The sequence below is a fragment of the Apium graveolens genome, chromosome 10, assembly GCF_009905375.1.
Source record: "Apium graveolens cultivar Ventura chromosome 10, ASM990537v1, whole genome shotgun sequence".
Lineage (NCBI taxonomy): Eukaryota > Viridiplantae > Streptophyta > Magnoliopsida > Apiales > Apiaceae > Apium > Apium graveolens.
This window is the reverse complement of record NC_133656.1, coordinates 179,346,255-179,373,256: the sequence shown is the minus strand read 5'-3', so window position 1 is coordinate 179,373,256 and position 27,002 is coordinate 179,346,255. Positions and strand designations below refer to the sequence as shown.

The window sequence follows — 27,002 nt, the reverse complement described above, 5'->3', positions numbered from 1 at the left end:
AGTAGTAAGATTCTATTGCATAAAGTAGATGATCATGTCAAAAGGCCTCAACTTATACCTATTAAATAACCTAGAGCTACAAATTGATGTCGATCACTTTAAAAATGGTGGCGTATCCAAAATTTCCCAGAATTCGGGTAAAATTGTACGTACTGCAACAGTGTGACAATGAGACTGTAGTGGTTTGAGGTCACAGGTCACGGGAGGGGTACACATAACTAGCAAAAACACTGTAAATTTGGATGAGCAATACAAATTCAAAGGACAGTATTTGTATTGTGTGACAATTTAGTACCTCTTTCTTTGTCCTTTCTACATCACATGTCACAAAACACCACCAAATTTCATTTACTACACAAACAACTCAACCAAGAAATGTACAATCTGGGTCATACCTGCCATTGCCATTGTATTGTGTACTGGGTTTAAGGCCAGCTAAGCATATATGCAAATTTAAACAGATTTATTAGAAAATTAAATAAGTATTACTATTCACTACACCATATGTTTACATATGCATTTATGCAGTATCCAAAGGAAAATACGACAAGTGAAATCGGTATCAACAACCGAACGTAAATTGTACTAACCGGAGATGACCAGGACATCAATTACTTGGCCTGTAAAATGCCCATTTCTGAACAGAACAAAACAAACACAAATAGAGTTAAATAGTTTTGTTCCTTATATAGATTACAGTCCTGCATGCCCGTGTGTGTCGATAAAACTTCCAAATAATCTGATGTCTGTACTACCTTGTGATCTGAACCTGCTATCTAGACCCAGATGAAACAAGTTTTCATTCAACAGGCAATATTTGGCATTACATGTCTTGCCTGTCCTACATATTGTGTACACTAGCTACTTGGGCATGGAGAGTTTTAGTTCCACGTGAACCATCAGCTCAGTGCACTGGCATCTCATAAAAATCCTATCTTTAATCTCCAAATTCAAGAGTAAAAATTCACAGGATTCGCGCGCATACACAGAGACAGCATATATACGGTTAACATATTAGTTGTTTATTCTTTTAACCCAGAAAAAAAAAGGGGGCTTTGTGAGATGCTGTAAATACCAACTACCAAGCCAAGAGCAGCACGATATGCATTTACGGCAATATATGCAAGACCAAGATGCCATAATTAAGATGAAAGTGAGAGATTGGGATTACAAACTGTGAAAATTTTTAGGATACATTCTAAATTAGCCTTACCATAGAAACATAGGATAAGCACCGTACCACATGCATTACAGGCAACACATATACCTACATAACAACACTTATCTAGCATCTCTCCAAGAAAAATATCATGAGATCATTGACGCATACAATGCGGATCACCAAAGAAACAGCCTACTTCTTACTAGACAACAGCTAACAAGGACAAAATCATACAAGAACCTGAAAAGACAATTAACTTATATACATTAGTTTCTTGATTGGTGGTTGAAGGTATGTTGTGGCAAAATTTAGGTGCTATAGAATTCCTGAGAATCATTAACCTGGTGGCCATTCAAGTCCAATAAACTATTTATCACTTCACCCGGTCTATGTTTGACCACTGGTATCCTTATTGTTCACAACTTCCTAACACAATAACCAAGAGAAAGTTAGCCAGTTGCTTAAACAATAGTCAATACTCACTCGAAACAAAAAGAGATCGTTTTGATAAAGATAATATTTAATATGAATTAAGAGTGAAAACGGAGCTCTTGAAATTGAGGAGAGAGAAAAGACTCTTAGTAATTTTAAGAGCCACTAAGAGTACTAAGAGTCGCTTGGTTTTGCATACTCTATTCTTCAGCACAGAATTCTTCAAGTTGATAATGCAACGTTATTTTACTCGTCTGGAATATTAAAGGGTTTTAATATGATTTCTAGAGTTGAAAGAGGGAGAGCACACAACAGTCTAATAAAAAATTTCCTGCATTCCTGTTAGCAGAGTTGACATCAGAACAGTTAATTCTGGTGAATAATTAACGCAAGATTGTCTCAAACTCAATTGTCATGAGGACTAACTGAACCGAGGCTCTGGGATACCAACCGGAGAACTCGGCACACGACCAGTTGTCGCGAAATGTGGCATATAATTGTTATTTTAACATTATAAAAAAGACCCTCAAACACATGCCTATAATACTTCCTATAGAATTTAAAAAAGAAATACCTTAAATAAACAAGTAAAATCTAGTTAATGATTGCCCTCGCATTCCTTTCTCAAAATCTACTTTTTTCTCCTTATTATATGAGATTAAGTATTTGATTCAAGCCTTTTTGATTTAATCATACAGAGTTAATTCGGGCCAGTTTAAACAAATATTGAACCAACGGTTGTGTGTGCCGAATGACATCTGTAGCCAACCGACTAATGCCACCCAAGTCATGTCACATTAGTTGGTCAATGTTTCCTACTGTTTAACTAGTCAGTTAACCAACTCATGAGTACTTAACCAGGAAATCAAGCATTAGGATCCACAAAAAGAAGTAGGAACAGTAGTTTAGAATGTAAGCTGGTTTACTAAATTATAACACAAAACAAACAGGTTACTAGTATTAAATATATTGCTCAAAAATTAGCTGCATGCAGGAACTAAAAATTAAAATTTAAATTCCACAGACTTGGTCGTACAGATGTACATATTAACACATATACAGCTTAAACCAGAAGAATTGGAGAAACTATGGAACTTTTAGCTGTTCATGGTCAGGCACATCATTCGTGACATTATTATATGTAACCATCAATTGAAGAGGGATGAGAAATAGTTATGTTGGTCGCTGTTAAAGTACTAGTAAACACCTGCCCCCGGTATTCAGTGTTGCTACTTTTACACTTCAAGAGAAATATCACTAAAGTTTTAATGATAGTGATCAGAAAGAAAATGTTCCTAAGGAAACAGGAATAAAAAATTGACAGAACTGACGAAGAATTCAATATGCAACTGGTACTGAGGTAATTTAACTAACGACAAGTAAAAGTACCTTAGTAGCAGAATGTTCAAAATGCAACTGCTATCAAATTATGAAGGCCACGTTTATGTAAAACAACTCAAAAGAAAACCTAAATTACAAGGGACATGCAAGGCTTCATCTCAACTGCACTTTCTCTAATTCAGACTTCCATGGTAGTGTTATAAGTTACTAATGGTAAATACGACTCAAAACTTTTTTATAATATATTGGACAAAGTTCCAAGACAGTAGTTTAGTTTATTAGGATAGGATTCGGCATTCCCAAGCTTTTACTACCAAAGGAACAGGCCCAAGTTTATAATATATCGTTCATTGACTCAAATAAGTTGGCCTAAATATTCCCCGAAAACAACAATACTGAGAAGCTTATAATACTGAGGTAACACGCCTAAAATAAGAGGGACTCTCGCAGAAGGCACGGAGAGGTCAACCACAATATTGCCTATTTGAGAAATTGTTTGTGGTCAAGTGGAAACAAATTAAGTAAACTTCACTATATAACAGACTTATAGGACATATGCACAACAGAGCGAAGATAATATAAACATATCAGATAGTAATATTATTAATGGTAAATAGTATACAACATAAAACTTAATTCTTAGATATCTGACAAACTGCCAAGACAGTAATTTAATTTATTAGGATCCTAAAGGGGCTTTTACTACCCAGGGAACTGGCATACGTTCACAATAAATCGTTCATCGACTCAAATAATAAGCCTATACATTCCCTAAAAACAACATAGAAAAGATTATTATACTGAAGTGACACACCTGAAATAAGAGGGAATCCCGCAAAAGGCATGGAGAGGTCGACCGCAACATTGACTAATTGAGAAACTGCTTTATGGAATTGTCAGGAACAAAATTAAGTGAACTTCATAATATAACAAACTTGTAGAACATATGCACAACAGAGTAAAGGTATTACAACCATATCAGATAGTTCAATCGAACGATGATTTAATATTTGAGTCACAACAGAAGTAAATAGAATTTATTGATTATTTCCCGAGCCTTGATTAGCAGAAAGTCGCTTTTGCACATCTTGACCCTATTATCCTTATTTTCTTTACATCGTATGTAATAAACACTTTAGCTATTAGTCTATTGAGGGTGGGAAGAAGGCAATATATCTGATTAAATTGGTTCAATTCGAACAATAACGAGACATATTATTGTTTATTAAAGTGCAATCACTAAATTAAGAACAGAAAGTTTTTCCAAAGAAGTATTGTGTAGATACAATTATTATATACTTTAACCAATTTTTGATAGATATCTTCTTCAGAGAAAACAACAGACTTCAAGGACAATGAAGATGACCCTCCTAACAATTATATGTTCTTACTTAAAAGTGACAGAAGCCTAATTTTCCTCGCTAGCACCCAAAAATTACATTTGTGTAGATCATCTTCCCTGACATTGGTAGCTCTCAGTTATAGCAGCAAGGCTGGCCTAAAAGCCTGATACGGTTGTAATAAAATGCCAGTGCAGTAGTTCTCATCATGGCATAAACTTTTCCATGATAATTACGATTCTGCATTTTAAGACAAGGAAGTTCTCTTTAGTAAATTATAACAAAAAATAAAAAGCAATGCATGCCAGATTGAGTTCTTTTCTTCGGATACAAGCTCAAAACTACTGACCCGAAGAATTTCTACGCATATGCTTTGAAAGTATAATTCTGATCTCCCTCTCAGCATCAGGTCCTACTTTTGAGTTTCATTAAATCTTAAGCAAGCAATGCATATTTTATACATGGAATATAACCCATATCCTTAATGTTTTCTCTAAGCACTTCTAACTGGACATATATGTCATCCTTTTGTGGATGATGCTGATCTCCTGCATAAAATTTATGGACCCTGTCTTTGACAGATATCCAACTATATCCTGGCTCCTTTCTGACACCTCGATCCTTCATCATATTTCTCAAACTAATCCCACCCTTGGGGCTTCCTGCCTCCATGTATATGTTGGAAAGAAGAACATAAGTAGATGGACAATCAGGAAGAATGGAAAGTATCTTCTCTGCAGCCACATTTCCCAGCTCAATATCACCATAGATTCTGCATGCTCCTAGGAGGCTCTGCCAGACCATCTCATTTGGTTTAACAGGCATTTCTATTATGAACTCTAATGCATCGTCAAGTCGTCCAACACGACCTAAAAGATCAACAATACAAGCATAATGTTCCATTTCTGGAATTATACCATAAGTTCCCTCCATTGACTCAAAAAGATGAAGCCCTTCCTCTACCATACCACCGTGACTACAAGCAAAAAGAACACACAATAAGGTTACAGCATTGGCTTCAATATCCATCTGTTCCATCTTTCTAAAGAGTTCAAGAGCGTAAGCACAAGAACCATGTTGTGCATGACCCCAGATCATAGCAGTCCATGAAACCACATCAGGATTTGAGATGCCGTTGAATATATTCCCTGCTTCATTAATACTTCCACACTTACAATACATATCAATCAGAGCACTTTCCACACAGATGTCTGTAACGAAGCCAGTCTTGTGCAGAAGGCCATGTACTTGTCGACCATATTCCAAAAAACAAAGATTAGCACATGAAACAAGAACGGAAGAATAGGTAAACTGGTTGGGAGTAAATCCTTGTTCTCTCATATGTAAGAAGATGGCTAGTGCTTTCCTCCACTCAGAGCCCTGAGAGTAAGCACTAACCAGGGTGGTCCAAGATACTATATCTTTCTCATCTATTTTGTCAAATATTTTTTTTACATCCTCAATTGACCCACATTTAGAATATGCATCCGCAATTGCATTGTTAACACTTAGGTCTGTTAATTGACACCCGGACTTTAAAATCATTCCATGGACCTGTTTCCCAAACCACAAACATCTTAAATCAGAAATAGTGTTGAGTACACTACAATATGTATAGATATCAGCTTTAATATCATTTTGACACATCTCGACAAAGAGCTTCAAAGCTTCTCCACTACACTTGCTAATTAAATAGCCTGAAATCATTGCATTCCATGGCATGTTCAGTCCAGAATCGATGAAGTTATTAAAAACCGATTTGGCATCATGGAGAGACCCACAATTGGAATACATATCAATAAGTGCAGTTCCAACATGAACATTAGACAACATACCTGATTCAGATACATATTTGTGAACTTGCTTGCCCTTACCAACATCACCTAGCATCCCAATCGCTTTTAAAACACTTGTAATTGTGAATGTGTTCGGACTAAATCCTTCCTTCTTCATCGTAAGAAAATTATCAAATGCTTCGTGATAAAGATCATTTGATGTAAGACCAGATATCAGGGCAGCCCAGGAGACCTCACTGGGTTCTTCCATGTTGTTAAATACCCGACAAGAATCATCAATCTCACCCAACTTTGCATACATGTTAAGAAGAGATGTGCTCACAAAAGTATGACATGCAAAACCTCTTTTCACAATCTGAGCATGCACTGCTTTACCACAATCAACACATTCTATACCAATGCATAACTGGATGATTGCAGAATACGTAAATCCATCAGGCAATATCCCATCTTCCTGCAATTTGGAAAAGTACTCAATCCCATCACTAAGGACCCCGTTATCCGTTGACCCAGCAATCATGACTGTCCAAGAAAAGATATTTCTATGAGGCAAATTATCAAACACTAACTTGGCTGCACTATAATCTGAGCATTTCGAATAAGAATACGCTACATGATTGAGTAACACTAATAGGTCCTCTTCTGGGATGTTACATTTTAAAATGTAACCATGAACTGCTTCTGAATCTCTGACGGACCTATATTTTGCGCAATCATGTAGGAGATCAACCAGTTCCTGTGTCTGACTCTGTTGCCAAGTTTCGTAACCAGACTCTGAAATTCGTCTTTGGATGGAGGGGCTTCCATTGACTTTCTGAGTAGTGAAATGTAATGCTACTCTTCTAGTCTGCAAAATGTACCTCAAGTTAAATTCCAGTATCAATTAAGTTCCTAATCAAAAAATATTATCTTTGCTCATTAAAAAGATCGGCTCGTACCTTTGCACAAAAAGTTCGGGTTTGCAATTTCGGGTGAGGACTTGCTTCAGGAAATCTGGGGCTGATGGGAAAATTTATAGCCATTGCCTCTATTTAAAAGATGTACCATGATTTATAACAAAGGGAAGATGTTAGAATAATTATAACATTTTCTGCCTGAAGCATATGGAGGAAATTAAAAGGTTATAGCTGGAGGTGGTGGTAAAGACACCTTTATTTCCCAATCTGGTTCTTTGGTATAGAAGTCAGCATTTCCGTAATTGGTATGGTGATACTTCAGTTACGACATAAATTGTTCAATTTTGGTTTTTTGGTAATGCCGCACTACAGTTCAACCAAGGATTTGAATGTCAGCTAAAGTTGCTTCTTTAGTTTTCAGAAGAATAATACTAATAACCTTCCTGCAAACACAATAACACATGTATAGTTTCAGAAAAATGAATTGTCAGCATAAAGAGGGAGATATGTATACTGCAGATTTAGATAGATGATACTGAAGGAAATATTACTAATCTACTTCAACATAGAGAGAAGTAACAAGCGGCAAACTATAATAAATAATTTACTGCTTTTCTAAATATGTATGAATACAAGATCTTGGTTATTGCAAGGATATACATCATTCAACCAGTTAACTCTACACGATTTATTACTATTAAAAAACAAAGAGACCACATCCGCTCAATGAATGTAATGTAAAGAAGAAAAATTCTAAGAAGATGTGAGAATGGAAGATTATAAACTTTAAATGAACAAAATGTATGCTATAATTACAAAAACAATGCAGTGTATGATAATTAAATTATTATCTAACAGAAAATTAGTACTGACACTATCACATAGAGCTGAATCCTGGCCCAAATCCGTGTATTCACTCACAGCCGGGGACTTTTATCAAGTGACATTAATTGTTAGTGAACATTTCATCATTAATTAGCTGGATTTTAACCATAATTAGGTCACAGTCATAGAATACGGCTTGTAATAAATAATAATAAGATCACAAATATTAAGGTTGAGTCGTTCTTTTTTTATCAGCAGATATATAACGAAAAAAGACGGCAAGCAGTACCTTACTCCCTTATAGTTATATGTGTGAGATTGTGTGTGTGTGTTGGGTGTATAGTTAGAGTAAATTGGGTTTAAGCGGGGTAATGATAAACAGGATTTTTTGATAAATTCGCTAATAGATGATGTAGTGGATGTGTACTTGCAGAACCAGTACTTATGAAGTACATAAGCTCTAAAACTGTGAAACTTCTAAAGATTGATGAATCAGGGGTAGTGGCATCAACTATTTTTAACTACGAATACACCCCCTCCAAAGATGAACAGTTCTCAAACAATATTAACAAGATTGGATCGAATTCGAAACACATTACATCAAAGTAATGCCGGTAACCTAATTTTAAAAGAAAACATTCTTTCTTTTATTTCATTTGATATTTAAAACTTATTTTGTAAGGGGGAGTCAGAATCAAACTCTAGACCTCTTCTAGCACCACGAGTACCTTTGCCACCGCTCCGACGCTCTCAAACATCCTATCAACTATCGAGTACAAAGCTAAACAATTCAGCTACTAAAAGGTACTATGATACAATCACGATCAGTTAAATCCATCAAGATTTTAGGCATTTGAGAAAAAATAGTAAAAACAGCAAGACATGACTAGCAACTCAAACCCATGTACACAAACTAAAGTCAAGATTGTCATCTCCATAATTAAAATTACATGAATTATAATAAAAGGTAAAAAAACATAGAGTAGATAAATATAGTGTTTGATAATGTTCATGGCAATAAAAAAAATGGTAGAATGTAATATAAGCATGATAATTGATAAGTAAGCAATAGCATTGGAAATTGTAAAAATTAAACAAGAAAAATGAGGGCGTGTAGTTTTACCGGTGGAGCTGAGGTGGCGCGTGTAAAATGAGGAGCAGAGCAGGGTTGAATAAGAAGATAAGTTTAAATTTAGTACTGCTAAAGTGATGTTCAAACCACGCGCGGACAGTAGGAGTACTCCCTCCGTCCGAAGGGACTCTGGCACGTATTTTAATATTTTTATTAAATATAGTTGTATAATTATTTTTTAAATTTTTTTCTTTTAAATAAAAATATAATATTCAAATTTTTATAAAAAAAATAAATAAATTACGGAAATATATTTTATAATTGTCTTAAAATAAGGATCGCGGTTGAGCAACTCAAGTAAACTACCTGGTCTCATAGAGAGGTTTGGTTATAAACTTAATGAATTTCGGGAGGTACTATATTATAGAGTTGCAACTCAGTCACTCAGTTTAGTTCAATGAGGACAGGATTGAACACAAAGCGGTTTCAGAACTGGCTCGCAGGGACGACAACGAGTCGGATTCGGATTGGGTATAGTAAAATTCAAATTCAAATATTTTCGAGTTATCCAAATCCGTCGGGTTTCGGATCGGATCAGTTATTTTTCGGATATCCAAAATTATGAATAATTATGTTAAATTTTATATTATTTATATCTAAAATATGTTGATAACATGATATTTAATATTTCATCACAAATTAATTTTTTTATAAATATATACAAAGTACATCTTAAATAATAAAAACTGATTTTGAAATAAAAAGTTAATATTCACTAAATAGGCGTTGACAATCTTGATGATAATCTATTATTACTCAAACAATACAAGAAAAATATGTAAATTATATGTATTACATCTAAAATATTACAAATAATCTATAATAATTTTTTCGGGTTTTAATCGGGGTTTCAGGTTTGGATCGTGTTTAGATTGAATTTCGGATTTCGGATCGGGTATCGGTTCGGTATAGTTGAAATCCAAATCCAAAATTTCAGGTTCGGTATATCCAAAATTTCGGGTTTCGGATCGGATTAATTTGCCATCTCTACTGGCTTGTGCTCTAAAATATCGAACGCTTTTTTCCCTTCTGTTTAATTATTTATTTTCAGTTTGTAATTTCAATGTTTGATAATATATGCTTTTTCTTAGAGGGCATCAGGAAAATTCAAACTTTGATTTATGAAATGAATAAATAGAGTTTAACACGATTTTTATATATTGGGAGTTAATTGACTCCATCAATTTGTGATGTTCCATCAATCTGTAAAGCTCTCGTTTGATTTTTCACAGAGTCGTCAATGGACTTCAATTACTATTTACATCAAAACTAACATATTTCAATATATTTTAAAATTTTGTCCATCTTTTTCTTTCATTCTCTCACCTAAAAATCCTTTTTTAGTTTCATCAAATAGTAACTCATGAATTGATTGAGGAAAAAATGACAAAAAATACCTCTTTTTTAAACTTTGTGACAATAATACAACTTTTGAAAATTTTAGCCAAAAATATCCGTCTAATACGCATTTCTAAGTTGGGTATTACTAATACGCATTTAACAAACGGGTAATTTGTGTAAAAAAATTAAAAAAAAAATGGAGATACGCATTCATGAAATATGTATCACCCTTTGACTTTTGGTGATACGCATTTGAGGAATGCGTATCTTGTGTTCCGTTTTTTTCTTTTTATTTTTTTTACGTGATACCTATCTCTCAAATGCATATTAGGCTTATGCATTTCTTAAATTCGTATTAGGCGAGTATTTTTGGCCATAAACTTCAAAAAGTGGTATTCTTGTTACAATTTTTTTAAAAAAATATTTTTAACCATCACCCTTGATTGAGTTATACGGTTGCACAAAACTTGAGTAAAATAGTTGATTCATTATGAACAGTAATTGACTACAATTTAATTAATGAATTGATGAATTAAAGTCATTCTTTGATTCATATGCTTTTAAGTAGTACAATAATTAATTGGATTAAGTTTAGTAAGAGCATCTCCAACAGGTGTTAGTTAAAATGGTTGGCTAAAATAAATAAAATAATGATAATATAAAATTTGATGAACTTGTAAGCTGATTTACTCTGATGGAGTTGGCTATAACGATTGGCTATTTTTTAAAAATGGTATGTTGCTATTCTGTCAAGTTATTATAAACAGAATATTTTATTTTATTATGGTAATAGATGATGTGTAATTTCATTACAGATCTATAGGTTCGACAAATATAGCGATAGGTTGGCTAAAATCTCTTCTATATATAATAGGATAACAAGGGTATAATTTCATGAGATTAAAAAGTCTCATTGAAAAGACTAAATTATCCATGTTTTTAATATTTATATAAAGAATCTCTTCTATATATAATGGGAGAACAAGGATATAATTTCATGAGATTAAAAAGTGTCATTGAAAAAACTAAATTACCCCCGTTTTTAATATTTATATAAAAAATGTGGTTTGTAGGAATCGAACTCAAGTTATTTCAATAAAATATACAACCTCTTACCACTTCACCATATTGTCACATGTGATTTTTATCATACACATAATATGTAAGTGTGCTGTTAAATGAATATTTTATTTAATTTTAAAAATACTTACTTGAATTCCGCAAAAAAAGGATAGTTAGTTGGGTATAATTTCATGAGATTAAAAAGTCTCATTGAAAAGACTAAATTACCCATGTTTTTAATATTTATATAAAGAATCTCTTCTATATATAATAGGAGAACAAGGGTATAATTTCATGAGATTAAAAAGTCTCATTGAAAAGACTAAATTACCCCCATTTTTAATATTTATATAAAAAATGTGGTTTGTAGGAATCGAACTCAAGTTATTTCAATCAAATATACAACCTCTTACCACTACACCATATTATCACATGTGATTCTTATCATACACATAATATGTAAGTGTGCTGTTAAATGAATATTTTATTTAATTTTAAAAATACTTACTTGAATTCCGCAAAAAAAGGATAGTTAGTTGAATAGTTGTACAGCTAATTTTAAAGAATTGAATTTCATATATAAAATTAGGCATAGTACATAAATGAATTATTATCTTACTTATTAACCATTTTTTAGTTTAAAAATATATCTTATATATTTTTAACATTTTTTTTATTATAAAAAGTAATTAAAATGTACATATATAATTTTTAAAAAAATATTGAAAATAGAATCGCTTATATATAAATAATCTATATTGGTATTACATAATTAGAAAAGTTCGAATTATAATGAGTCAATGAATTTTAGAATTTGGCCCCTTATTCAAAAAATACTCGAAATTTGACTACATGACCCGGCCGAAAAACATCATCACATTCTACGTTTAGTAAATTTAAATTACAAGCTCAGCGAGAATATCTTACCGATAATGTGAAATTTTTAATATCTTATGTTAATATAAATTAATGTGTTTGAGGTTTTTATAGGATCAAGTCAATTGATTATTCATATTAAAATTACTAACTTCGTTGGTAACACATTATGATTTTTGGGATTTATCCCAATTTTAAGAATATTTGAAATTTAAAATGAGATCTCACTGGATTTGTTAAAACTACGATGATATATTAAATCGATTTATTTTACATTTTTCACTTTAAAAAAACTAACTTTTAAAAAAAAAATCTTTTAGATCGGCAATATTCATTGATCAAGATAATATTGTACAAATATTTTGAATTATTTTAATATTTTGAATTATTTAAATAAAAGTTATATCTATACTATATTGTAGCATTTGATTCAATGCATTTTATATTATTTAAGGAAAAAATCATATATTGTTCAATAATTTGATGGAATTAGCCAGTTCAACTAATATTTATAAAATTTTATCGAACTGAAAATTTTAATTTTAGAAGAATAGTATAAAATGTTATCAAATTATTATATGAAGAAATATTAGAGTCGTAATGAAAGAAATTTAAAAACAGTTTAAATAACGATATAAATACAATTTTTTCTTTCGAATTCTTGAAAAAAATAATGAATATCAATAATAAGTCTTAAAAATATATAATTCATTTTTATGTTATAGCCAGGGTTCTAAAAATCGCCGATTTCAACGATTAATCGGCCGATTAATCGTTGATCGGAGGGTTACTGATCAAAATCTTGAAAAATGGCCTGAAAAACGTTTTTGTCCGAGATATTATGGATCATATTCAACCAGATCATTGGAGGTTTCGCATCAATCTATGAAATAAAAAGCTAGATATACATGTATTGTGTATATATATGTATATATTGATTATTTTTGAACGGAAATTTGTTGTGGGTAAAGTAGAATAGATGGATTTATTTGGTTTTATGAAAAAAATGATGAATGATTAGATGGATTCATGAAAATTGGGGAACAGGATGAAGGCGGCGACGGACGGCAAAAGTGTGACGGAGAAAGATGGAGAGGAGATGTGTTAATAGTTAGTATTGTTGAGGGCGTGCATCTGTAGAGAATGAATTGGGCCAGATCAATGAAGCCCAAGGATCATACTGGGCTAATTTGCAAATCTTGCATATCCTTAAAATTGGTCTCTGTTTGACTATTATATTTTATATTATAATATTTATAAATTAATATTTAATTATTTGATTTTTGTTCCGATTAATCCTTCCGATTAATCCCCGAATTACCGATTAATCGTTAATCGGTACCTCAATCGATTAGGTCCGATTAACGATTTTTACAACACTGGTTATAGCCATGATTGATATCCGGTTGCGTAAAAAATAGATATGGATTGTTTGTCAGTGATAATGTGAATACCATATATAAATTATAGCAATTTATTTATTACATAATTTTAATTTTTGAATAGTTATAAATGCATGTTATTTAAGTAATCAATTATCTCACTAGATGTTAATAATGATTATACATGTACATAAATCAGATATTTAACATATAAATAATTGAAACCATCATAATTTACTAAGAGATGTAACATACCTAATTTACATGCTAACACACACATACATATAACTTAATCTTACTTTGTTAACAGTAGTGTAAATAAAAAACTGACCATTTATCTCAATTTCTTCAAAAATTGACTTAAAAGCCTACATAAGGATATTGTTGAAGTTGTTTTACAAACATTATAATTGAATTATACATAAAAAATTCTAGAAAATGACCCGTGCGTTATGCTAGTTATAGCTAATGAGAAAGCACCATTAAAGAGAACAATTTTTTACATAATATCTATAATAATTATTTTGGTATGTTTGACACCTTTTTAGTTAAGGGTTGTTACTCATTGGAGATAGGGCTGTCAATGGATCGGAAACCAGTCTGATCCAATCTGATCCGAAGGAACGGAGCGGATATGGATCATTTAAAAATAAATCTGATCCAGATAAAATCCGAACCGATAAGTATAAAATCTAGATTTGATACGATCTGATCCGTTAATAATTCGATCCGGTTATAATATATATATATATATATATATCATAAAATACTTAATATTTTTAAATAAATACACCATATATTATATAACATAAAATTGAACGGATGCGAAGAAAATGAAAAGACATCTTGCATATATTTTCATGATAATTTCTTTTCAGATGTGAAACAGATGCTAACAAAAATAGAATATCACTGGTCATTTGAGATACTGTAGTCCATTGCATTAAATATTTTTTTATCTTGATGTCTGCTAACATGAACAACAAGCAGTGTCAATTCTAAAGTGCCTTGACAAGAATAGATTTATTTCATCATCATTTTCCGAACTTAAATATTAGGGGCTGTGATAAAAAAAGAATATATATATATAAATAAAATATAAATATAAATAGATCAGTGCTCCGATCTGAAAATCCGAGATCCTAATAGATCCGGATATGGATAGGGCCGTAAAAAATCAAATCTAGTACATTGACGGTCCTAATTGGAGATGTTCTCGGAACAAATTTCACAAAAAATAGCCGGCAGCATCAAATTAGGTCTGTACAAATATTGCTATATAAAGAAGGTGTTTGGTGCCACCGGCAGTAACTTTAGAAGAAAGATCTAGTTATGGGCTCGTTTTAGGTTTTAAAAAAAAAATATAATTTATGATGTAAAGTTGAAAAGTGTCGTATAAGTAATATTAATATCGTAACTAATAAGTTAATAGCTTGAATTCCGTGTGATGCACGTTTTTATTTATATTTAATTTTTTTATTAAGCCCGTCATATATAATTTTAAAACATTTATATAAATATTTAGTAATTATAAATTTATAATTAAAATTATAGGATAAATATGTTTATAGTTTAGTATAATAAGTAGACTATGTCTAGTAGTTTAATAATTTAGTAGTTTAGCGGATATATAACACTATTTATTTATTTATTATTAATAGGATAAATTGCGGTCGTAGTTTAGTAGGATAAGTAGATTATGTCTAATAGTTTACTGACTTAGTAGTTTAACGGATATATAACACTATTTATTTATTATTTTAATAATCAAAAAAAGGAGATAACCGTTGAACCAAATTATACCTCATTCGAGTTATTATAGTATAATATAGATTTAGGTGTTTGGATAATTTTACATATAAATTACTTATAAGTTAATAATATGTTTGCTAAATAATAACTTACTAGCCGAAACCTCGTGCGTTGCACGGATCACACATTTTTTTTAATATTATATATTTTATTTAAAAAAATTGAGTTAAATTCTTAAATTTGTTCATTTAAAATTTTAAATTATATGACTTCATAATAATTATATTAATACATTTATATGTTCATAGTTTTTAGAACATTTAAACCTATTAAAAGTAATAGTTTTGATACCAAAAAAAAATGTTATTTTTATGATTTTATTCAAAATAAATATACAATGTCTCCTAGGACCTTAAAAAGAAATTATTTTAGCGAGTTATTATTTAATCGATTGACTATAAGAGCTATTTTAAAAAGACAATATTACTAATTGAACGATACAGTTTTATTAATAATTCTACGTGACTATGTGTGTTTTAAAAAATAGTAATTATGTTTTTAATTAAAAGTTAAACTTTAATTCAGATCTATATGATACGAATTATGCTTAGTTTGACATTAATTTGATTTATCGTGAATCAGTGGTTTATATTATTTTATTTTACCCCGAGGCCCATTATACCGACAAAATCCAACTTATTATTTTTATTTTAATTTTAATTTTTTAAGTCCAGATCTATAAGATAATTTTATTTTAGTCTGCATATTTATTATATATTATTTTAATTTTTAGTTAGTTGAATTAGATTTTAATTTTAATTTTGGGTGTGTTTTGATCAATTATATAATATATTTTTCCTGGAAGAATAATATATATTATTTTGTTTATCATAGTTCAATAGTATAATTTTATAGCCGGATAAGTAGTATTTATTATTTCGTCTTAGCCCGAGACCCATTATATCAACCAAAGCCAATTCATTATATTTAGTTTGCTTAAATTTATTTTAGCTAGAAATATCAATTAGAATAATATAGAACTCGATATAATAGAATATAAATTGGTTGAAGAAATTAATTTAAATTGGTAGAAGAATTTGACTTTAATATCAATTATAGTGATATATAGTTCAATATAAAAAAGAATTTAAATTGATGGAGGAAGCTAACTTTAATATCAATTAAAATTAGAATTGATTGACCAACACCAATTAAAATTAAAATAAATAGGTAAGAGTAAATAAGTAATTTCAGCAAGTACCGACCGACCGACTACCAAACTTTTAATGTTTAATCTATTATGATATAGTATAGATAAGTTATAATTTTTTTTGAAATAAAATTAAAATATAAATTACAAATGTCGTTAATAATTTTTGAAGACATTGTTTTATACATAACAATTTTTTTGTCATATTTGTATAGGGATTGATACTCTTAAGTACGTATTCACGTAATTTAGGTGAGCACAATTTTTTTTAATGTGAACGCACGAGTGTATTGTTGTAATTACATAATTTATTTAAAAAATTACAAATCTTTCATTAAAATTCACTATGTACTCGGGTAAATCTCCCAAGTACATACTAGGACCATTTTTTTTCTTTTGTATATAACAATTTTAATTCATAATTTTTGTATTAAATACACCAAATTTCGCAAGAACATGAGCCAAAAATTAAAAAACACACGTTGAAATACCAGTAACTAATACAGATAGATATACGTGTGCATGGGAATTAAAGGATATAAGTAAAATATATTAACATAATTCAACATGAGATGAGAAGATGGCATATTTATTAATAATTTTTTATCCACTTCTTAGAATGGGAAAGTAAGGCTGGACGGATGATACGAGAAAAGTACACCCCCTCCCGCACCCCTCTAACATCCTGCTTATGCCCATAAAAGAAGAAAATAAGATTAATTTATTAATTACCCCAACACAACATAAATAGTAGAAAGTAGATAGCTGTTTTTAGGTGCGAAGAAAATGAAAAGGCATCTTGCATATATTTTCATGATAATTTCTTTTCAGATGTAAAACAGATGCTGACAAATAATAGATTATCACGGGTTATTTGAGATACTATAGTCCTTCGCATTAATTCATATTTTTATCTTGATGTCTGCTAACATGATCAACAAGGAGTGTCAATTCTAAAGTGCCTTGACAAGAATAGATTTATTTCATCGTCATTTTCCGAACTTAAATATTAGGGGCAGTGATAAAAAAAGAAATATATATATATATATAAGAAAAATAAAATAAAAATGTAAATGGATCAGAGCTCCGATCTGAAAATCCGAGATCCTAATTGATCCGGATATGGATCGGGGCGTAAAAATTCCGATATAAATCCGAATCCGATAAAATTTAATAGATTTGAATATGGATCAAGTCTGATCCGATTCAGATCCAATCCATTAACAACCCTAATTGTAGATGCTCTGAGAACAAATTTCACAAAAAATAGCCAGCAGCATCAAATTAGGTCAGTACCAATATTGCTACATAAATCGAATTTGAACCCTCCACCTCAAGACTCAGGTAGCAGGAGGGAAACACAACTATGAGTCAAAGACCTTGGTTTCTAAATAAACTATTTTTAGGTTTCTCAAATATTTTTAATTTAACAGGAAATATAAAAATAAGATTATATTATTAAGTTATCATTGATAAAAATGCTCATATGATTTATCTAGTGGCAAATATCTTGCAACACAATATTTTAAAAAGTGCAGTATTTTCTTTATCGTTTTTTTTGTTAAGCTTGGTTCCTTTTTCTTCTTCACCTAGTTTGACAATAACTAACTTGTGAACTTAAATTAGCAAAAGTGTACACATCTGAATTAGTTTATTACATGTGTCCTGGAAAGCAGGGGTGTGACACTACCCCACGTACTGCGCACTAGATACGTTACGGTGCGGGGGTGCGGGGGTGCGTGGCGGTGCGGCTGCATACGTACGGGGTGCACCACCCAGCGTGTCCCCATATTTTACCGACTCGTGCGGGAAGGGCAGAGACAATAATTTTTTTAGTTGACTTACACTTACCGGAGCCTTAATTTGAGGTTTGAGATGATCGAAGTTTAAGAGGAGAAATAATTGAGCTCTAACACCGCCGTCTCTTCCCCGTCGAATCTGTTCTCTTCATCTTCGTCTTGTTTGAGTCAATACGTGTCAATTGATTTGGGTCTTTGTGGTAGTCTGTGTGTATGTATATATGGGGTGTGTGTATCGTGTATGTATTTATGGGTTGGGTTTCTGTTGTTTGACTGTTTGAAAGTTAATATGACTTGGCCTAATGGGGTAATTGACTACTTGAATTATTTTATTTTATTTTACTTTTTTTAATACTTGTTTCTTTATTTACTTACTGTTGTTATTATTTGTTATTTTTTATGTGCCAGAAAGTATTTGTTAGTTTTATAAAAAAATTACAAATTTATATTTATTTTAGTACTTTGTTTATTTAAAATGCAACTCTTGAATTATATAATATATACTTATAAAATATAATATTATATTAAAAATATATTTTTAATATTTTAATATTTATCGTATCCAATCCCCATAATTTTAAATTTTCCGAATTTCCGTATCCCCACAGCCGCACCCATGCTTCCGGCATGTGTCTTCCCTTTAGGTTACATAGTCAGTGTGCATATGCTTAAATGTAGACTAATGTCATAGAATCTTTGTGATATAATAATATATAGGTTATGTCCAGTTCACACAGGATGATGAGAAGTCCATGCTTCAATGTCAAGAAAAAATAATGTTATAAATATCTCTCAGTAATCTATTAAGTTGGTATCATGTTTAATCAATGTCAACTGCAAAACCTTTGCTTACATTGACATAGAACAAGAAGAAACGTCGCCTGTAGAACTTGAGAAGCACGAGGAGCCAGCCCCCTGCCAGGTAAAAAGTTGTTTGTAATAATAAGTTAATGTTATATTTAGATGATATTATGTGCCCGTTTGGGAAATTTTAAAATAAGTAACTTATGATTTAAAATGATTGAATGCGAAATAAGTTATAAGTTAATAAATACTTATAAGTTCTATAAGTGTTTGGATAAATTTACTTATAAGTCAGAAGTTTTTTTACTTAAATAAATTAAAACAAATAATTATTAACTACAATTATCTTAGTTCATGAATCTTAAATTAGAAAATATTTAAAAATTTATATTTTAAAATCAAAACTTTAGAAAAAAATGAAAAAATGAAAATAAGTTGGAAAAAAGTACGTCACTGCCAATTTTCAACTTATCAGATTATAAGTTGTAAATTCAGCTTATAAGTTGGGTCAACAAACACTCGTCGATAAGTTGTTACGGGCTTATAAGCCATAAGTGGCTTATAAGTAAGTTGCCAAACAGGCCCTATGATTTTGTTTTCACAGAATAGTACACAAAGACGGTGGCTCACTTGGTTGAGGCTGGGACTTTAGAGACTCATCATCTCAAGGACCTAGGTTGTATAGAGTACAGATACAGAGAGATCATCATTTGTGCCTCTTAACGTGTTGCATGACCTGACTACATTTAGGAAGGAGCGAGATTGTATGTGGCTGCATAAAAGGGCAATAGAAGATGCAAGACAAAAGATCACCCACGAAAGGGCAATGCACAAGCAGGCAAAAGAAAGACTAACGTTATTTTGTAACTCTGTTTTCCTGTTATGCCTACCTCCTTTAAGAAGAGATTAGTAAACATGTTTTAAACAATTCAGCCAAGAATTTAAGTACCGCCTCTTTCTGTTGCATCATCTCTGTTAGTTTAAAACAAAATTAATTGATTATAGTTATTATGCTGTCTCCACAGAATCGTTGGAACATCTTGACAGAATGAGAGAGATTCTGCATAGAATTGAACTGGAATTATTTTCAATAAGAAAGCTTAGCACTACCATATGCAGATGCCTTTATCTAAAAAAACCTCCCTCACTATAAAGTACCTACCTAACTGCTTCTTAATATCAAGATGTTAAAATAACTCTATTTTTCTTACATAAAATTGAAATAATGTATCTACTTAACAATGTGTTTAGAGTTCATAATTTTAGTTGAATATAGAAATCTTATAAAGTCAATGTGTACAATGTGTAGTATAAGCACGTCACAAGTGTGGCTCAGGGCATAAGTAAAAAATGAGAACCAACTATGTAGCATCTACACCGAGAATTCAAGTTTTGTATACGCCATTAGTCCATTTTTAAGCAAGCTGACAATTATAAATAAATTCCTGAAACTGCTTCCTGGATCACGTTATAAAATCAAAATTATATAATAATCCTATTCAGAAGGATCTCTCATTCATATTTCACGACCGTTGACCTCAAGATTAAGTAAAATTTGGACATGAAGGTGTGGAGGAAAAATTGGATGACTATACAAATGTGTCAAGTTCAATAACGTCAATGCAGAACGGAAAATTGGAATCTGATCGAAACTCAGACCAGTTCCGGTTGACACAGGAAAGTCAATACTTCAATATGTCCTATTCTTGCTATATTTAAAGATTGTATTGTGAGCTTCGTTCCTATCCCATGCATATAGGAGGTCACTATTGATCTTCATGTAGGATATATTTCACATTCTCAACAACCAAAACGATGATTAAGATTTTGAAGAACAAAGTTGTCTTCATAAAGTACTTGAGCAAAACTACTATGTCAGGCTGGTCTCATGAAGTGCAATCAACATCGTCTGCAGAGAGTTATGAGATTAATAATGAATCTTCAGCCCAGGAAACACAGGAACATGAGATCCGCCAAGGGATTGAGTATATCCGAGAGAAAAAGGGATCAGAACATGCAGCGCTGCCAACACAAAGATATGAGATTCGCCAAGGGATGGAGTATGTTCAAGAGAAAAACGGATCACAGCCAGCAGAGAAACATAAGATTCGCCAATGGATGGAGTATGTTCGAGAAAAAAAAAGGGATCACAACCTGCAGCGCTGCCAACACAAAGATTTGAGATTCGCCAAGGGATGGAGTATGTTCGAGAGAAAAACGGATCAGAACCTTTGACGCTGCCAGCAGAGGATCATAAGATTCGCCAAGGGATGGAGTATGTTCGAGAAAAGATGGGATCACAACCTCTGGCGAGGCCAAGGCAGGAACATGAGATCCGCCATGGGATTGAGTATATTTGAGAGAAAAAGAGATCAGAACCTGCAGCTCTGCCAACACATAGATATGAGATTCGCCAAGGGATGGAGTATGTTCGAGAGAAAAAGGGATCACAGCCAGCAGAGAAACATAAGATTCGCCAATGGATGGAGTATGTTCGAGGAAAAAAGGGATCACAACCTAAGGCGTTGCTAACACAGGAACCTGAGATTTGCCAAGGGATGGAGTATTTTCGAGAGAATAAGGGGTCATATGAGCAACCTACATTGATTCCAAACCATGAGTATAAAATATATGTGTCACCGGAAAGTGAGAAGAGAAAGAAGATTATAACAGCAATCCATAAAGTTATAGAAGAACTTCGAGCACCTGAAACTGATGAGGTTCAACAATTTACAATGGAGTCCAGAATAATGCAACTGCGGTCGAGTTTGGACAAATTTTTTTGAAGAATATGAATCATAGTTTCTGCTCTTCAACCATTTTTCTCTTAAATATTTTTAGCTTTAAGAATGATCATTTGTGAGTTGGGTTTGACAAGAAAATTTATTCAATCTTGTAAATTTTGTCATTCACTTAAAAGTTGTTTGTAATTGTAATATCCCGTAATTTTTATAATAATAATAATAATAATAATAGGATATTAAAAAAAAGATTAAAATTTGATGAAGACTAGGATTTAAAATTGAATTAGACTAATATGCTAAAAATTTGGATCAGATTTTAATACAAATAACTTGTAGGTTAAGAAATAGGGTTCTGTATCATTATAAACTAGCATAATAACCCGGGTCATTTTCTAGATTTTTTTATACGTCATGCAATTATAATGTTATTAGTTATTTTTTTATTTGTAAATGTTGTACAATGTCTAACGTATATTAAACACAAGTTGATTATTTATCAACATGTATTATATTCATACAATACATTACTAAATTACACAACGTTTCTAATATAGCTCATTAAGCAAAATATATATATTCTTGTTTGTGCTGTATAATTTGTATTTAATGAATGAATATAAACAGGATAGTCGATATACGTTTAAAATGAAACGATTAAATTTACTCTGTAGAATGTTGTCACTATGTTTACAAAAAAAAACTAAAAATTAACATATATGTTCAATATAAAGTTGACCAAAAATTTTGAATTTTATTTAAATAAACTATATGTACTGCTGAGTTCACAACTAACTTACAATTAACTTACGCAATTTAAAAAGATAAAATATGCATAACTGAAGTCAGAATGACTTGCAATCATAATATATAATAATGTAAAATTTACAATATTGTCAATATAAAAGTTGATTTTAATGAAAAATGTTACTTTTTGAAATGCAACGTATGCATGTATGAAAAAATTATTTTTTTATTTACATTACTGTTAAAAGGTAAGATTAAGTTATATGTGTATGTGTCAGCATGTAAATTATCATATGTTACATTTCTTAGTAAATTCTGATGGTTTCAATTATTTATATGCTAAATATATGATTTATGTACATATATATTCATTATTAACATTTACTGAAACAATTGATTACTTAAATAACATGCATTTATAATTATTCAAAAATTAAAATTATGTAATAAATAAATTACAATAACTTATATATTGTATTCACATTATCACTGCCAAACAATCCATAACTATTTTTTACGCAATCGAGTACCAATCTTGGTTGTAACATAAAATTAAAGTATAAATTGTAAAGATTTATTATTGATATTCATTATTTTTTCAAGAACTCGAAGGAAAAATTGTAATTATATCGTTATTTAAACTGTTTTTAAGTTTCTTTAATTACGACTCTAATATTTCTTCATATAATAATTTGATACATTGTATACTATTCTCCTAAAATTAAATATTTTTCAATTTGATAAAGTTTTATAAGTATCAGTTGAACTGGTTAATTCCTTCAAATTATTGAACAATATATATATTTTTCCCTTTAAATAGTATAAAATGCATTGAATCAGGGAATTTTTGCATAAATACCGAAGTTGCAAAAAATATTTGTAAAATACGGACCAACCTCATATGCAACCACATATGCAATATGCAACCACATATGCAACCTTTGTCCATATTTTTATTAATATTTTCATAAAAAATAATATTTTGGTAAATTCCCTTGAATCAAATGCTACAATATAGTAAAGATATAACTTTTATTTGTATAATTTAAAATATTAAAATAATTCAAAATATTTGTACAATATTTTCTTGATCAATGAATATTGTTTATCTAAAATAATTCTTTTTAAAAGGCTAGTTTTTTAAGTGAAAATGAAAAATAAATATATTTAATATATCATCGTAGTTTTAACAAATCTCGTGAGATCTTATATCAAATTTCGATATTTTTAAAACCGGGACAACTCCCAAAAACAATTACGCTACCAGTGAATTTAGTAATTTTAATACAAATAATCAATTGACTTGATCCTATCAAGACCTCAAATACATTAATTTATATTAAGATAAGCTATTAAAATATTTCACATTATTGATAAGATATTCTCTGCGAGCTTGTAATTTAAATTTACTAAACGTAGAATGTGACGATGTTTTTCAGCCAGGTCATGTAGTCAAATTTTGAGTATTTTTTTAATAATAAAACAAGTTTTGATTTCAAATTCGAAATAAATTAAAATGAATTGACTCATTATGATTCGAACTTATCTAAATATGTAATAATAATATAGATTATTTACATATAAGCGATTCTATTTTCAATATTTTAAACAATATATATGTGCATTTTAATTACTTTTTATAATAAAAAATATGTTAAAAATATATAAGATATATTTTCAAACTAAAAATGATTAATAAATGAGATAATAATTCATTTATGTACTATGCCTAACTTTATATCTGAAATTAAGTTTTTTAAAATTAACTGTTAAAATATTCAATTAACGATCCATTTTTTTGGAATTCAAGTAGCTACCTTTAAAGTTAAATAAAATATTCATTTAACACCCTTATGTGTATGATAAAAAGCACATGTGACAATATGGTGTAGTGGTATAAGGTTGTATATGTGAATGAAATAACTTAGGTTTGATTCCCGCAAACCATATCTTTTATATAAATATTAAAAATAGGGGTATTTTAGATTTTCAATGAGACTTTTTAATCTCATCAAATTATCCCCTTGTTCTCCTATTATATATAGAAGAGATATACCATATTCGTCTTCCTCGTTTTTATTCATAAAATTTATAAGTCTTTTTCTCTCAAAAATCAGCAATCTTGAAAAATTCGTAGAAATTTATCATAAGTCGGAATTTAGTGATCGTGGACTTTTCGGAAAGATCTTTTCATTCTATACAACTTTTGTGGTTTATGTTTTTCAAGATAACGTCATTTAGGGGTTAAAAAGGCTATATTCAGATCTGGTCAGGTTTTGAGGTTAGTACATTTTTACTTACTTTTATTTTCGAAAAAATTTTGATACTCTAATTTTCGAATTTTGTATAAGATATAAGAATTCTGTTTCGAACTATATAAGAATAAGATTCGAGAATTTTTAGAATCTCAGTCTCTACGTTTTCAAACTCGTTCGTAATTTACGTTATAGTTCCGGAACTAGCCTTAGATACCCTTAGCAGGCGCACAAGTGTGCTGTTAAAAAAGTTATTGAGTCACAACGGTAGACCAATAATTAAGCAGATTATACTTACTTAACATTATACGAGAAAGAAAAATAATACCTAAGACGGAGATTATAAATTAACAAATAGATGAAATATTTTTCAAATGTTCAAAAATCAATATGTTCGAGATCTCGACCCTATATCTCAAGAAACATAAGGCTAAAACTCTTATTCATGTGGTCAACATCATGAGCATTCTTCATCGAATGATAAAAGTAATAATAACGAAAGAATCGATGATAACAAATAAAATTAGGATTACGTATCTGAATAAAAGTCGTGGCGTGAAATTAATCAATGCGCTAAAGTTGAATTTTCCCCGCTACGTACACACATACTCATGACAATCAACCTCCAGCGTTACACGATATCCGCCTCACTGGTATAGTACAAGGAGACAGATAGAGAATACCTTTTGATCATTGCCCAAAACATGAGTATATAGTATGAGAATACATTTTTTGGTTCTCCATCTAAAAAGAGAGGTATATATCTCCTTTTATAGGAGAGAAAATTTGTAACTCCAAGATAGTTGAAAGGTCATAGGTCACAAATAATGATGAGGGGGGGATGAAATCTAAAAGGTCTCAAAGTGAAATGTCTCAAATACCAAAGGTCATATAAGTGAAAAGTCTTAAATAAAAAGACCCACACTTATAAATATTAATTTTCTTTTGAATCAAACAAATATTGGAATAAATAATAATATTAATTCCAACAATCCCCCACATGATACAAAATAAAATGTAGTTGGTGTAATAAGAAAAGTTTTATGGGCAATGGATAATCAGTTTTGTAAGTATCAATGTCTTGTGGACTTGAATTGATACCCCGTGCATACATATATGTCACACAACCATATTAGGTGAAAAAAATTCTTGAACCTTTCATGGCAGTTAGTGAAGATATATATGTGCACTGAAACCTTTCTCATATCAAAAGGTGTTCTTGCATGACATTAACCTTGATAATGCCTTTTACAATTTGTATTATAAGATGCCTCACATTTTTAGCTGGATATTAATGAATGCTCTAGAGTCCTTAGCCTACAGGATCTCATAGGGAGTTGGGCGTAGCCCCCACATTCATATAGGTGAGTTCATCAAGTTTGTATTGTCTTAAACCACCTCTTACAAGGCTATGAACTTATTAAGAGCATTAACTCAACCTAACACATGTGACAATAAAAAATTACTACACCTTTTATATTAAATTGGAATGGTGGCAGTAAAACATGAGTTCTTTTGTGATTTCGTTTGACCCATTGAACTTAGAAATTTTTAAGATGGGTATCCATCACAATTCACTCCATATATGCATTAAAACCATTCCAATTGTGCTAACTCTTAGCACCATCCAAAGATCATATTGAGCACTTTTTTGATTTAACATAATTTACTCCACGATAGGTTTTAGACGTGGTTTACGCCAACTCTAGCAACAATATTTAACAAAGACCTTTGTAAAGAGGATCTACAATATTCCCCTTAAACTTTACATGATCGAGTGATATCACATTACTATTGATCAGATTTATATACTATGGCATGCCTTATGTGTCTATATTCTCTTTCTCATAAACGTAGATTATTTTATCAACCTCAATTCACATGGCCTGGCTCTTTTCTTTAAGTATATTCTTAATGCTTGCGACGACTTATAAATATAATTTCTCTCCAACAATATGCATGTAACTCAGTCATTCTGATTAACAAAGTTATTATATTGTACATGCATCTATAAAGTAAAAAATATAAAAATTAACGAAGTGTTCTTCTCATTCCCATGTACTAACTTGTTGTATAGAAGGAAACAACTTTCAAACTAATTAGAGAGTT

At 30.7% G+C, this 27,002-nt stretch overlaps 1 protein-coding gene across 6 annotated transcripts; it reads right to left on the bottom strand.

Moving 5' to 3' along the window:
* Nucleotides 1-423: 423 nt before the first annotated feature.
* Nucleotides 424-18,651, bottom strand: LOC141692272 (pentatricopeptide repeat-containing protein At2g27610-like). Of its 6 annotated transcripts, XM_074497015.1 has the most exons (8): nt 8,916-9,060; nt 7,221-7,410; nt 7,010-7,098; nt 4,625-6,918; nt 4,327-4,515; nt 3,750-3,815; nt 1,504-1,588; nt 424-1,402 (listed from the first exon to the last, which is right to left on the bottom strand). In XM_074497015.1, the coding sequence occupies exons 3-4, from the start codon at nt 7,091-7,093 to the stop codon at nt 4,711-4,713; spliced, it is 2,292 nt and encodes a 763-aa protein (XP_074353116.1). In that variant the 5' UTR covers nt 7,094-7,098; nt 7,221-7,410; nt 8,916-9,060; the 3' UTR covers nt 424-1,402; nt 1,504-1,588; nt 3,750-3,815; nt 4,327-4,515; nt 4,625-4,710. The 6 variants fall into 6 exon arrangements, with proteins under 6 accessions (XP_074353116.1, XP_074353119.1, XP_074353117.1 ...); XM_074497018.1 differs by lacking the exons at nt 424-1,402; nt 1,504-1,588; nt 3,750-3,815 and having other exon boundaries at nt 4,180-4,515; nt 4,625-5,972; nt 6,111-6,918; XM_074497016.1 differs by lacking the exons at nt 424-1,402; nt 1,504-1,588; nt 3,750-3,815; nt 8,916-9,060 and adding an exon at nt 18,399-18,651 and having other exon boundaries at nt 4,180-4,515.
* Between the last annotated feature and the right edge of the window lie 8,351 nt (nt 18,652-27,002).